Below are 15,110 nucleotides of genomic sequence, written 5' to 3'. Positions count from 1 at the left end.
ATGATCACAGTGGGGTTCAAGTTAGTGGGATTTTAAAGGCTTGAAACTATTCCCTACATACACTAGAAAATTTTATTTTGCCAAACATAATCCATTTATTGCAATTCATCATGAATATAAAATATGTTAAAGAAAAGTAATTCGGGAGCACATGCTAGGTATTATAAAGTAACTAAATAATTTAGGGGAAAAAAAGGGGGGTGAGAATTGGTAAAAAAAAATATTTAAAAAAAAAAAAAAAAAAAAAAAAAAAAAAAACTATTTTTGATGTCATTTATGACATTTTCTGCACCAAACTTAATAGTTTGTAATGTAGATTACACCCCATTAAGTAAACTTGAAAACTCCCTCGAAAGAAAGGGTGCGCTCTCTCTAGTCTCCTAGGGTTTTCCTGCCGTTTCGAAGGCTTGCACTATCGTTTCTGGCGGTTTTGGTGGTGATTATGGCGAACGACATTGTTTCCAGATATGCGAATTTGCGACTCACTGAAAATGAAGGGGATTTGGTGGATCTAAGTGTTGTGGAATCCTCTAACTCTTCTAGCAATGAACGATTTAACCTAATGCTAATAGGGAGAATCGTTACCGAATGACCTTATAATGTTGAGGCTTTTAAAACAACTATGACGAAGGCTTGGTCTTTATCGGATAAACTTGTTATTAGGGTTCTTGGACCGAATCTGTATGCTTTCTAGTTCTTTCATTGGAGGGATAAGGAGAAGGTTCTCAGTGGTAGACCCTGGTGTTTTGATAACATGTAACTAGTGCTCAAAGAGGTTGTAGGAGAGGAGCAACCTGAACAGGTTTCGTTGATGCATTCACCTTTTTGGGTAAGGATAAAAAATCTTCCGTTTAATTGTCGATCCGACAATTATGTGAAAGAAATTGTGGCTAATATGGGTGAAATTGTGGAGATTGAAGAAGATTTGTTGGGGCTTGATAGATTTCGACGTGTGAAGATAATGCTTGATGTATCGAAACCCTTGCGCAGGTGCCAGAGAATTCGTGCTAAGGGGGGAAGGGAAGTAATGATAGAGTATGCTTATGAGAGACTCCCATTCTTTTGTTTTGCTTGTGGGGTTATAGGCCATTCGGAACGTGACTGCAATGTGGTATCGAAGGAGAATAAAAAGAAGAATTTGGGGTGGGGAAGATGGAATAAAGCATCTCTGAGACGTGGAAGGATAAAGGAAGTGGAGGAGCTCGATGGTGTGTTGAAGGCGAGAAAGCAACTATTCATTACAAAAGGGGAGGAAGAAGGAGAGGTGGAGAGGAAATAACGGGATGTGGTGGATGTCCCCGTGTTGAGTATCGAGGAGGGGTATGTGAAACAGTGTAAGAAGGCTGAAATCAAAGGATTGAAAGGGGGATCTTTTGTTGTCAATACAGTGGGCTCTGATCAGGTAGAAGGGGAAGTGGGGAAGGCAGGTGGGAGTGGGCAGCCATCTATTGTCTTTACTGCTGGTAATGGGCTCAAGGCTTCGAAGGTGGGTGTCAAAAAATTAATAAAAAGGGGGAGTAAGGAGAAAGGTGTGGTTGATGAGAGTAGGATGGATTATGAAGGGGAAGTGTTGCTAGGGAAAAGAAATAGGGAGGGTGGGGAGGTTGATGTGGAGGGGAGAAGTGTATCAAAAAGAAGTATGGTTGTGACAACTAAAGATGGATTGTGGTTGGCGGAGGTAGCAGATGAGCTACCCCGCCAAGCTCAATGCGTGTTTTAAGTCTCAACTGTAGAGGGTTGGGCAACCCCTCTGCAGTTAGTGGTCTCCGAGACCTTATTCGGAGAGAAGCCCCGTCTGTGATTTTTCTATCAGAGACGAAGTTGAGCTCAGGGGAATTTTATAAGGTGAGTAAAAGGATTGGTGATTTTGAAGGGATTGCGGTGGACTCGATGGGGAGGTCGGGGGGTTTGGCTTTGTTATGGAGGAAAGGAGTGAATGTGGTGCTTCGAACTATGTCGATGCATCATATAGATGTTGAAATTCGAGATGGTTTGGGTGAGGGTGTTTGGAGATTGACGGGTTTTTTTAGGTGGCCGGAGGTTCATAATAGGCATCTTTCTTGGAAGCTTATTATAGAGTTCGTTGTCGGCACAATCCCAACTTCCTTGGGTGTGTTTAGGTGACTTTAATGAAATTTTGTGTTTGTCAGAAAAGGCGGGAGGAAATGACAGAGCAGATTGGCAAATGGAAGGGTTTAGAAGGGCGGTTAATTTTTGTGGGCTTGTGAATATTCCATTTTCGGGGTATGAATTCACCTATGATAATGGGAGAGAGGAAGGGGAGAATATCCAATGCCGACTTGATAGGGCCCTTGCTATTGATAGTTGGTTGAGCTGCTTTCCCGTTGCCCATTTATTTAATCTTGACAGAGATTGGTCCGACCATGCCCCCATAAAACTTGTCTTGAATAATAAATTGTCGAAGGATGCTAAGGGGAAGCCGTTTAGATTCGAGCAGATGTGGCAGGCAGATGAGTCTTGTGAAAGTGTGATAGAGAACGCTTGGATGGGGGGTTTTAGCCTCGAAACCAAGCTAACAATGTGTGCTAGTGAGCTGACAGATTGGAGTACTAAGAAGTTTGGGGCTACGTTCAAGGAGCTGGCTAAAAAGAGGAAGTTACTTCGCTCCTTGAACAAGGGTCGTCTCACAACAGCTCAATTGCAACAGAGGAAAAAGCTCATTCGAGACATCTCTAACCTTGTCCAACACGAAGAAATCTATTGGAAACAAAGGTCAAGGGTACTCTGGTTGGAAGCAGGGGATAAAAACACAAAGTTCTTCCATCAACGCGCTTCGGCACGCAAAGGTAGGAACACTATTAGAGGGCTGATGAATGAGAGGGGCGAACTACGATCAGATGAGGTGTCTAAAAGTGAGATAGCAGTGAGCTATTTTCAGAATATGTTTGCTTCTTCCAACCCCGAATTTATTGAACAAGCCTTGCACGATTTTCAAGCTCGGGTTACCAATGACATGAATGCAATGTTGAGTGCCGAGTACAGGGAGGAGGAAGTTAAAATTGCTTTGAGCCAGATGCATCCGATCAAAGCGCCAGGTCCGGATGGAATGTGCCCATTATTTTTCCAATCTTACTGGAGTATTGTCGGCCCATCAGTTAGGAATACTGTCTTAGCCATCTTGAGAGGTATGTCGATCCCTGCATTTTTAAACAAAACGTTTATAGCTCTCATTCCGCAAAAAAAGGATGCAAACTGTATGTTGAATTTTAGACCAATCTCTTTGTGCAATGTAATTTACAAGCTTGTGTCGAAAGTGTTGGAAAATAGATTGAAGTTGTTCTTTGACAAAATTATTTCTGTCAATCAAAGTGCCTTTACACCGGGGAGATTGATTACGGATAACATTCTTGTGGCTTTTGAGCTTTTCCATTATATGAAAAATTCGACGCATGTTGAGGGAAGTATGGCTATGAAGTTAGACATGTCTAAAGCATATGACAGAATTGAGTGGGATTTTCTTGATGCCGCTCTAGATAAATTTGGTTTTGAGTATAAATGGCGTGATAGGGTCATGAATTGTGTGAGGTCGGTGTCGTTTTCTGTTCTAGTTAATGGTATACCAACGGATGATTTTGTTCCGTCTAGGGGCATCCGTCAAGGAGACCCAATCTCACCCTACCTCTTTATTTTATGTGCGGAAGTTTTCTCACACTTCTTGCGAAGAGCCGAAGAAAGTGGCAGCCTTGGAGGGATTCGAATTGCCCCGTCTGCCCCCTCTATTAATCATTTTCTTTTCGCCGATGATTGCATTATATTTACTAGAGCTGCGGAACAAGATGTGGCTGCCATTAAAGGGGTGCTTGAGCTTTATGAGAGGTCGTCCGGGCAAAAGGTCAATTTTGACAAAACTACGGTGTCTTTTAGTAAGGGTGTGACTCAAAACAGGAGGTTTGCTTTAGCGGAAAGTTTGGGTGTGAAGCTTGTGGATGTACATGATCGCTATTTGGGGCTGACAACTATTGTGGGGTGGTCGAAGAAAGTGATTACTAGAGGAGTAAAGGAGAAGTTGTGGAAGAAGCTCCAAGGTTGGAAGGGGATGGTTCTATCTAAGGCGGGTAGGGAGGTTATGATAAAGGCGGTGGCCCAATCTCTCCCTACTTATGCGATGAGTGTGTTCAAGTTCCCATCCTCGTTTTGTGATGAAATCCGATCTTTGGTTGCTCAGTTTTGGTGGGGTCAAAAGCAAGGGGAGAGAAAGATACATTGGCTCGCTTGGAAAAAATTATGTCGTCCGAAAAATGAAGGAGGGTTGGGCTTTAGAGATTTTAAACTTTTCAATTGGGCTTTACTTGGGAAACAAGCGTGGAGACTTGCTATGGAACGGGGTAGCTTGATTGAACAAGTTTTGAAAGGCAAGTATTATCCTTCGAAGAGCTTTATGGAGGCAGATTTGGGTACTTCTCCTAGTTATACATGGAGAGGAATTTGGGAAGCTCGTTGGGTCCTTAGAAGGGGCATGAGATGGAGAGTCGGAAATGATGAAAAGATTAGAGTGTGGGATGATCCTTGGATTCCTAACACTCAAACTCTTAGAGTTTTATCTCCTAGGGGGAATGTTAGTTCTGATTTGGAGGTCTGTGATCTCATTGATCCTGTGAAGAAGTGTTGGGACCCGACTGTGATTGCTGGCGTCTTTTTTCCGTTTGAGCAGCAAAGAATTCTGAATATTCCTTTGAGTAATCGCCTTCCAGAAGATAAGTTATGCTGGGACTTAGAGAAGAGTGGAGTATATTCTGTTAGATCAGCGTATAGAGCTCTATTTGATGACGACTGGAAGATGAATGAGGTGGCTGCTACCTCGTCTCTGGGAATTTGGAAGAAGATATGGGCTGTCCGAGTGCTTCCTAGGACAAAGGTATTTTTGTGGAGAGCCTGCCACGAAGCTTTGCCTACTAAAAAAGGGTTGAGTGTGCGTTTGAAGGATTTTGATTCAGTGTGTGGTGTGTGTAATGGTGCTGAGGAATCTGTGATACATGCCTTAAAAGATTGCGAAAAGATTGCGCATTAGCTCGGGAAATATGGTATAAGTCCCCTTACAGTGATGTTGCTGATTTGAGATTTCGTTGCGTTATGGACTGGTGGGATTATTGTTTCAAGGAGCTTGAGATAACTGATGTGGAAAATATTCTCACCATTTGTTGGGCTAATTGGAGTGCACGAAATGCTTGGGTGATTGAAGGAGAACATCCAGACCTTGTGACTACTATTAACTATGCGATGAAGATTTGCGGGGAAGTGAGGGAGGGAGGAGGTGGGAGTGGGCAGATTCAGGGGCAGCAAGTTGTGAGCCACCCCGTGAGCTGGACTAGGCCTGAATTGGGATGTATTAAGCTGAATGTTGATGCAGGTTTGTTGGGGGATGTGGGTTCTGGTTTTGGGGCTGTTGCGAGAGACTGTGAAGGCAATGTGCTTGGGTGTGCAGCGTACCAGTGCAAGGAGACTTGGGAAGCAAAAATTGCAGAAGCTAAGGTAATTGTTTTGGGTATGAACTGGGCGATTGAGATGGGTTTCAAGAATGTGGTGGTGGAAAGTGACTGTTTGCAGCTGATTCAAGCTTTGCGTAAGGGCTCGAAGGGACAGAGTAATTTCCATTTAATTTTAGATGATGTTTTGAGTTTATGTTCTAGTTTTGATTTTATTTCTTGGTCTTTTGTTAAGTGTAGTGGTAATAAAGTAGCGCATACTTTAGCTCACTACCAACCTTGGGAGTTGGGGCGAAGAGTGTGGGTTAACGATGTTCCGAGTTGTATTTCTCCTTTTGTTTCTAATGATTTATTAATATAAGTTCCCTTTGAGAGAGGTTTCAAAAAAAAAAAAAAAAAAAAGATTACACCCCATTAATATTGTGCTATTCATTGCACCCAAATACCTAACCTATAGTTGGTGCTATTAAGGATAATTTTGCTTTTTTTTTTCAAGAACATGAACAACATTACAAAAAACTATTAATAGTGGAAAAAGTACTCAGCATTTACTCTAATATGGCATATTGTGCGTAAAACTTGTTAGATGGTAAAGTAGGTATGAATATATACCCCCGCTAATTCTTTTTTGTTCTTTGCTCATAAGATTATTATCATATTTGTAATCGGAATTTTTACTAGTTTTATTATTATTATTATTATTATTTATTATTATTATTATTATTATTATTATTATTATTAGACCTACCACATTGACAATTTTCTATTATAATTTTAAAATACATTATACTCGTACTTTATTATAATGTAACCACAATTAAACATGGGGACTATTGCCAGTTTGCCACAAAGTAATAGAAACCTTATTGGCATATGCTACAGAAGCAAAATCCATAGTATGATTCCCAAAAAATAAAAAAAAGGGCCAAACGCCAAAGAATAAAACAATGTTCTCCTCAAGTTTGAAATTGAAAAGGGTGAATATTGTTTTGTCAAAAACAAAAGGAGTATTAGGGAAAAAAAAAAAGTATTAAACCTTTGGTGGTAGTGAGAAGTGAGAACACATAGAAACGCTAAAACTTAAATACCAACTGTAAAACGGCAGGCAATAACCATCCTTCTATCTCATGGAGAAACCTAAAGAATATTCTATTTTTGAAGATTAATTTGTACGTAATTTGGTAAGGTGCAATTCAAAGTAAGACATGCCACGTCCAAATCCTCAAGTATATTCCCTTGTATCCCCTTCTATTTCTTTCAGGATTTAGGGTCTATTCTTATTAACTGAACTGAGGTGAGGTGAGGTGAACTAAAATTAGAATTAAACTGAAGCAGAACAGGCCTTTAAATCATATAACTAATATATAAAAATAAACTTTTACCTAGGTCACAAGGCAGTGACACTTGGTGTTCCAACATTTCGCCAAGTAGTGTCACGCCGGGTTGGATAGATTTAAATAGGCGATTAAAAAAAAAAGGTTAGTTTAAAATTTTATTTGGATAGAGTTTTACGATAAAATTGTTATTTTAGAATTTTATTTTCGATAAATACCAATATTTCAAACGTACAAATTGAATTATAATTTTATTCAAAAAAATTATTAGATTATAATTCTTCAAAATTTTAGATTAAACTGCTTATTGAATCTAAGGGTTTTTATTTAATTAAACTGCTTAAATATTTTAGATTATAATATAATTTATAATATTATAAAAATATTATAATTTTATTCAAAAAAATTATTAGATTATAATTTTATTCAAAAAAAAATTATTAGATTATAATAAAAAAAGGTTTAAAAAAAAAGGGATTATCGATTAGAATCCACTAAAAGTCTAAAAGACTAAAACCAACATTTTTTTTTCGAGAGACTACAAGGCCACTTAAAATTAATTAAATAAAAACCCTTAGATTCAATAGGTCCACCTCATCCAACGGCTAAAAAACCCTCAATAAAATTGATCCGCGGCATCAAAAAGATGTACCAGAAAATACTAGATTAACAAAAAAAAAACGTGATATTAATTAATTTTGTAAACCTAGAAAGCTGGAGTCTTTAATGGCTCGCCTTACAAACACGCACAAAAACGTAATATTCCTTGGTATCAAACTATTCTTGTTCTTCAAACTATAAATACCCACTATACTTCTAGTTTAGTACTCAACCAAATTTAGACCCATTTCACCAAATTAAAAGAAAAAAAAATCCCAACTTTCTTCTTTCAAAATTCTCAAGAATGGAAGGAATAATTGTTGTTTTTGATTTTGATAAAACAATTATTGATTGTGATAGTGACAATTGGGTTGTTGATGAATTGGGTTTTACAAATTCTTTCAATCAACTCCTTAATTCCATGCCTTGGAATTCTATGATGGTTAGTTCCTCTGTTTTTAGTTTTAATCCTCTGTTTTTTATACTCTGTTTTTTGAATCCTCTGTTTTCCTCTGTTTTTTTTTTGTTTTTTTTTTTATTTTTTATATTTAATTAATTCTGAATTTAATATTTTTTGCAGGATACATTGATGAAGGAAATGCATGAAAAAGGAGTAACGATTTATGATATTGTTGAAGTATTGAAAAGAACTCCAATTCATCCTCAAATAGTACCAGCGATTAAAGCTGCTCATGATGCAGGGTATGTAAAAAAATTAATTTGATATTTTTTTATTTTTTATTTTCTGGGTGTTATTTAAAATTACATTTTAAATTACCCAATAATTTTTGGGATTTAATTTAATAAAATTTAATTAATGAAACAGGTGTGAATTGAGGATAGTGAGTGATGCAAATACATTCTTCATTGAAACAATATTGGATCATCTTGGGTTGAGTGATTATTTCTCGGAGATTAACACAAATCCGGGTTATGTTGATGAAGAAGGAAGATTAAGGATTTTACCACACCATGATTTTACCAAGTCTCCTCATGGATGTTGCAACCCCTGCCCTCCTAACATGTGCAAGGTAAATTTTTAATTAATTTATTTACAAGTAATTTTTTCTGTGTAGGTGGGGCTGGGGTGGAAATTTGAAAAGTTTAAAGGTAACACAAAATATTAGGAGACTCTTCTCACAAGAAACTCTAATACGAATTTGGTCTATTGAATTGTTTTTCGTGATTAGTCAATTTTATAGGTTTTTTATTAAAAAAAATATTAAGTTAATTTAAGTTAATTGTTGTTCGTGATTAGTCAATTTTATTGGTTCTTAGTACGAAGTACGTGTACTCTATACGTAGTCCACTTTGGAAAAAAATCTAACCACATATCACGTTGGAGGAAAACCTAACCACATATGGTCTAACAAGTGGAGAAAACCTAACCACATACAATCTTTTGTATTTTTGTTACTATATTTTTATTTTTATTTTTATTTTTTTTGCCAAAGGTAGCTTTGGGTTTTTTTTTTTTTTTTTTTTTTAATTTATTTTAGTTATCTCCTAGACATTATCATACTCAATATTGTGTTTCCATATGGAGGATTGGAGGGTAATGACTAAATGACTAATGACTTAATGAGTAACATGAATCATCATGTGAAAGCAATAATACCATGATTTCTATAAATCTCTAAATTCATTATATCATTAATATTAGTTCAATGTATTATTAGTACATGTTTATAGTTATGTAGTTATTTATTTGTACTATTGTAACCAATTGCAGGGCCTAGTGATTAAAAGGCTACTATGTGAGCATGGAAACAAGAAATTCATCTATTTAGGAGATGGAATTGGAGATTATTGCCCTTCTTTAAGACTTAGAGAAAGTGACTATCTTATGCCAAGGAAAGACTTCCCTGTTTGGGATTTAATCTCAAACAATCCGAAGCTTATCAAATCCAAAATCCATGAATGGACCGACGGGGCTGAATTCGAACGAGTTCTATTGTCACTCATCCAAGCTATTATCACCAATGCTGATGCCAACCAGTTCTTCAACCTTGATTGCAAATTCGAGTCATTGCCAATCTCGTCCCATGATGCCATGCCTCAAGCTCTTCGAGTACCTATTTAGAAACTTTTTCTTGTTTGCTTCATGTAACAGTGTAACACTACTACTAATAGAAACGGGAGGGTGGGAGTTAAAACCCTTTTTGTCAATGTTAATTTGGTAGAACAAAAAAAAAAAATTTAAACTAATCAATAATCCCTCTTTTTTTTTAAAACCTTTTTTCTTTTGGGGATTGAACCTTAGGTTTATGTATCTCAAAAAAAAAATGTATCTAACCTTTCTTGCTCATACTATGAAGCAACTAAATGAATGAAATATACCCTTTTAATTTTGTGTATGCTTTCTAAACTTTTTTCATAGAAATAGACTTTGTACTTATTAGGTTACAGGTTTAAATCCCCGTCGCTATAATTCTTGAATGAACGGATCTCAAGTCTTACGTATCTCATAATCGGTCTTTTGATTAGTAATTGACCTGTTTGTCTCATCATATGCAGGTTGGACCGCAAAATAGTTGTATAATGCATCCATATAATCCAAGATCCGTATCTTTCGGCATCTCAAAGAAGAACAGGATATCAACAAGGGGTTCACGAGTGAAGAAACTATTGGGACAAAATCAAATAAGCGTGCTACCTGTACCAGCAACTTCAGTTTTAAGAGGTTGTTCTTCACTTTTACTTGGAATTTGATGTAATCACGTTTTTTATATGTGGCAAGGCTTCAAGTTTAAGACGTGTAAACCTCATAATTCATATACACTTTTCTGCTTTTTTTTTTTTTTTTTTTTTTGGCTGTCTTTTAGCCTTTGTGTTTCAACTGATTTTTGAATTTGAAATTGATTACTCCATTTTTAGTCTATAGAGGAACCTTTTAAAGGCGGAGGGAGTAGTTAATAGTTATGTTTATGAGAATAGAGCCAATAGCACGGTCCGATAATTTGATTGTGTAATTTATAGGGCTCAAATGTGAAAGTGAGGGATAACTCAAATGGTTACAGCTACCTTCCGATTTCAGGCAATCTCGAGTTCGATTCTCATCTCCGCCCTTGTGGCCCTCTAAACACTAAAAAGTAGGGCTTAGATGCAGGGCCGACCCTTAGGGTGTGCGGCATGCGCAACCGCACAGGGCCCAAAATCGCTTAGGGCCTGTAGGGAATAATTCAAGCGTTAACCCCATGCTTGAACCCCACTGTGATCATACACTAAAGTACGGTGGCGTCCAAAAGGGAAGAAGATAGAGCAAAAGAGTCGCCAACAAGTTTTTTTAGGAACTTGTAAACCGTTCACGAGGTGAAGGTTACACCCCTTAACGATCCATGAGATCGTCAACTCCATAAGGTCTAGAACCAAATAAGGGTTCGGGGATGAAGGTACAAATCCAACCTAAAAGAGATTGAACCTGCCCTAATAATAGGCCTCTACTTTTTTCTGATCATATTCATGTGCGCTTTTTAATTAACATGCAATCAATAGGATTAACTCTAAACCTGTTTATCTATGTTGGTTGAATTTAATGCACAAATAAATCTATTATTGGCGATCACTTCAAATTATAATCAAATTAACCTTAAACAAGATTATTAATTATCTTATTAAGTGTGATTACAAGTACCAATTCCCTTTAACATACATAAAAGGTGTGATCAAGCAATAAATAAATAATAACTATCAAGCAACATAATAATAAAATCATAACAATAATTATAATTATAATAACAATAAAAATAATCATCATCACAATAATAATAATAATAATATTCATAATCATCACAAATTATAACAATTATAATCATAATCATGTTCATGTTAATATTAAAACATAATAGTAGCAAGATGCTAGGCATGATACTAACAAGATTAATAACAAACCCTAACATGTCACTAAACAATAAAAATCAAATCTTTAACCCTAACATGATACTAACATGAATAAATATTAGGAAGAACATAAGAAGCATCGCAGGAATCATAATAAGCATATTTGATATTATAACCTTTTCCCTAAACATGATACTAGGAATATCATAATAACAATATAAACATGAATTCTATATCATAATATCAATTAATCAATTAAAGCACTTACTTGGGTGCCTCGTACCTCTTTCTAATAACAAAATACACACGTTAGTAACTTCAAGGAAAATAATAAACAAAACAATTTAATAAAATAATTGAAAGAGAGATTTTGGGACCAAACCCTCAGAAATTAAACCTTTCACGTCTAGGGCGAAGGCAACTTCGAATATGGCTAGGTGTTTCTAGATCTTGCGAATGCGGAATTTTGTATATGAAAACAAGGTTTAGAGAAAGAGATGAATGATTATAGGAATGAGAGAATTAATGAATGAAAATTGATTGTAGATGAGAACTCGTGAATGATGAGAATTGGTGAGAAAAACGGAGTTTTTACGACATTATTTATAGAGAAAATTAGCCAAAAAAAATAAAATATCAAAACAAAGCACTTGGCGCACGCAAAACGAGGTTGGCGCACGCAAAACAGAGTTGGCGCCAGCATCAGCTTATTGGCGCCAGACGCCAATGGCTAGCACCAGGCGCCAATGCCTGGAATCAGGCGCCAGGCCTGTTTTTGACGCGTTTTCAAAAATCAGATAAGTTTGCCGTACTGGAGGATTAAATCGTATCTTTTCCTCGAAAATGCTATTTGATTTTGATTAAAATTTTGAAAAGTCGACAAAAGTCAATTTATCAATGCTAATTGAATTAGGAATGAAAAGAACCTTCTAGAAGAATATAGAACACTAAAACCATTCCTAATTACATTAGGAATGATAAATCATATTAGGCCCTCCCCTAGATCATTGGGCAGCACATAAGGCTCAAACCGGGCCCAGTTTAGTAAATATGCCATAACTTCCTCAATACTCATCGGAATTGGGCTTATAATATATCGTTGGAAAGCTCTTGTCAAGCCCCATACAACTACACTAATATTGGACCCATATCATGGACCAACCAAACTGGATTGGCTGTTTTCTTAAAATAAGTTTTCAAAAACAGAAAGAAGAGAAAATAAATTAAAACTATCCGCAACACTAGACTTTCCACACTTTCACTTCCTTCGATTATGATTCGACGTGAAAGGTACTCATCACTGGGTTTGGTTTTGGGGAGACACAAATGGGTGTCTACAAAAGCCCTCACTTTGACTGAGTTTGGAGAAACGCAAGTTTCGAAAACGAAAGTTGAAGTATCGATAGGGACGGAGAATGATTCAGAACGTTCTGCGATCCTAAATCATTCTTGTAACGCCGATACCTGCAAAACTAGCGTTAGTTAAACAGATAAAAGAGTTAAGAAACGCTTATCTTGCACCGTCGAGCACACGTCTCTTAAAGTAACCGATTATTTTGATGACCTCCTGCAAGCTAGAGAATGCCATCTCGCTTGAAAACCGCTATGCCCGTAAATGCTTCCAAATTAGAAGATTTCTTTGCCTGAAACGATCCTCCTCCGCTATGATAGTATTCCACGTCCAAAGGAATACTATCGAAGATTGCTTCTCTTGAAACAATCCTCATTTGTTTGTGACAACTCTCCACAATCTAGGGAACGCCACCTTGTTGTTTCGATGTTCACTCGTCTCTGAACAAAGAGCTTCCTTTTGATATGTTCACGCGTCTCTGAACAAAGAGCTTCTTTTTGATATGACTCCAATTTCCGCTGTGATAGTCTTCGAAAAGATCACTGCTTTTTAATCTTTAATGTTGTTATGCCAGTACGTCGGCGCTCTGCTGCTTGTGAATCAGTATGTTGACAATCCTCTTTTATTTGGGAATAGTTGCCAACACAACCCTTGTATGATGTATGACAATCCGATTTAGGGAAAGTTATCAATGCCACGTAACAATCCATCCTTGGAAATGTTGCCACGATGAAGCGACAATCTGTATCTCGGAAAATTTGCCAAAATCCAATTTTTGGAAAAGTTGTCAATGCTTCGTAACAATCTGTCATAAGAATTTTGCTACAATCGACAATCCACATCTTGGAATATAACTCTTGAAAGCAATCCACCTTGGAAATTTGCCAACGCTATGCGACAATCCTTTGGGGGAAATATTGCCACTATTGACAATCCGCGTCTTGGAACATTTGCAAAAAAGAGTCGACCGACAATCTATTTCAGGAAAATTTGCCACTTGATGAAGACAATCAAACCGACTACTTAATCATGTCAAATTGCTTATAGGGGCTAACTGGCGTACCAAGGAACCCGAAATTGTTGTATGAGGTCGAAATTACCTTTCTGAGAGGCTTCGAGCTCTGTCGCTACTAAAACGATCTAGCGCCAGGCGCTGGAGTAGGGTCTTCCCTGTTCTGCTGCACCTGTATTTATTTTGACTATAGAACTTTTCCAATCTTTTTAATTATCTTAGGGTTGAACTAAGGTTTAGCGTTGCTTGACTCATTGACTTGACACGACTTAAGGTATAAACTTGATTCTCTGTGATTGATTGACTCGAGGTTGACTCGACTCGAAGTAAAATGACACGTGTGACTCGTGACCCGTGTGTGCATAGTGTTGACTATGCTACTCGAAAATGCAAAAAAGCAAAAAATTTCCGTCATTTTTGTGGAGGGTACCGACTTTCTCCTGAAAAAGAAAGACGTGAAAAAGAAAATCGAAAATTTGAAGATGCATGTGGAATGAGCTTAGTCAAATGTTGTTTGATACTATCTCTCAAGGTGCAAGGATTAATCCATCCTAGGCTTTCTCAATTGTTGACTCCACGATGAAAGTATTTGGGTAACTAAGGCACGGAGGCTACGCACTTCGTACTTTGTGATGCAATGATGAGTGATGTTGATATGACAAGGCATGCTTCAATGTTGTGTTAAGATTTCATGACAAAGGGTTCCTAATGGAAGGTATATTTGGTCATGTATCTGTGATGTGTGTGATAGTGACACTAAAGTTAGGCCGCAAAGGCTAAGTGTGTGGAAAAATATTATTATTAGAAGAGTCAAATAATGGTGACTCTTAGGCTAGGTAAGCTAATGATATAGGGATCAAGCCCCCAAGTCTAGCTCTAGGTGAATAGGGATGAGCATAGGAAATCCCTTGATATGATCATGGTGCCAGTGTGTGAATATGAATATGAATGCATGTTTATTACGACCGCACCTCGATGTGAGGTTGCCTACGTATCCGTTAGGAATCAGGCCGGACGTAGCTCTAGCCGAACCTCGCACAAGTATGTATACCTCAAAAAGGTCTTTTAAGGGTTGCAACGTGGTTAGGCTAAAGGTTATAGAAAAAAGGGATAAAGTCTCAAGACCCTAGATAATCCCCCAAGGTGTGCAACCTTGCTTTTGAAATCTTTATTTTTATGCTTGAGTTTCTACTCTTTTTTAGCTCTCTTCTTTTTTTTTTTTTTTTTTTTTTTTTTTTTTTTTTTTTTTTTTTTGCTTTAGCATTTATTTTATTTTTATAAGTGTGGGAAATCCCGATCATGCGGTCTATTACTCACTTGGCATTCATGTTTCTCAGGCACGGTACCGAGCCCTCGATAAGAGACGCAATTTGAGACGTGTTCCTATCGAAGATATTTTCATATCAAAGACATTGGAACACTTGCCCTTTTGTACACTTTATTTATTTATTTTTTTCTTATTTTTGCTATTTTAATTTTGATCTTTTGAAATCACTCAAGCTTTTTAGAATTGCATAAGTTACACACCA

At 37.1% G+C, this 15,110-nt stretch overlaps 2 protein-coding genes across 2 annotated transcripts; both read left to right on the top strand.

Annotated features, from left to right (window-relative positions):
- Nucleotides 1-5,091: 5,091 nt before the first annotated feature.
- Nucleotides 5,092-5,805, top strand: LOC110738174. Its single transcript, XM_021918550.1, has one exon. It carries the CDS (start codon nt 5,092-5,094, stop codon nt 5,803-5,805), a length of 714 nt encoding a protein of 237 aa, XP_021774242.1.
- Nucleotides 5,806-7,461: 1,656 nt separating this feature from the next.
- On the top strand, nt 7,462-10,400 carry LOC110738136 (inorganic pyrophosphatase 2-like). Its single transcript, XM_021918502.1, has 5 exons — nt 7,462-7,820; nt 7,959-8,080; nt 8,205-8,409; nt 9,111-9,449; nt 9,896-10,400. Exons 1-5 carry the CDS (start codon nt 7,683-7,685, stop codon nt 10,088-10,090), a joined length of 999 nt encoding a protein of 332 aa, XP_021774194.1. The 5' UTR covers nt 7,462-7,682; the 3' UTR covers nt 10,091-10,400.
- Nucleotides 10,401-15,110: the final 4,710 nt, after the last annotated feature.

The sequence above is a fragment of the Chenopodium quinoa genome, unplaced genomic scaffold, assembly GCF_001683475.1.
Source record: "Chenopodium quinoa cultivar QQ74 unplaced genomic scaffold, ASM168347v1, whole genome shotgun sequence".
In the NCBI taxonomy this organism is placed as follows: Eukaryota; Viridiplantae; Streptophyta; class Magnoliopsida; order Caryophyllales; family Amaranthaceae; genus Chenopodium; species Chenopodium quinoa.
The sequence above is the reverse complement of the archived record's forward strand: the minus strand, read 5'-3'. Positions and strand labels throughout refer to the sequence as shown.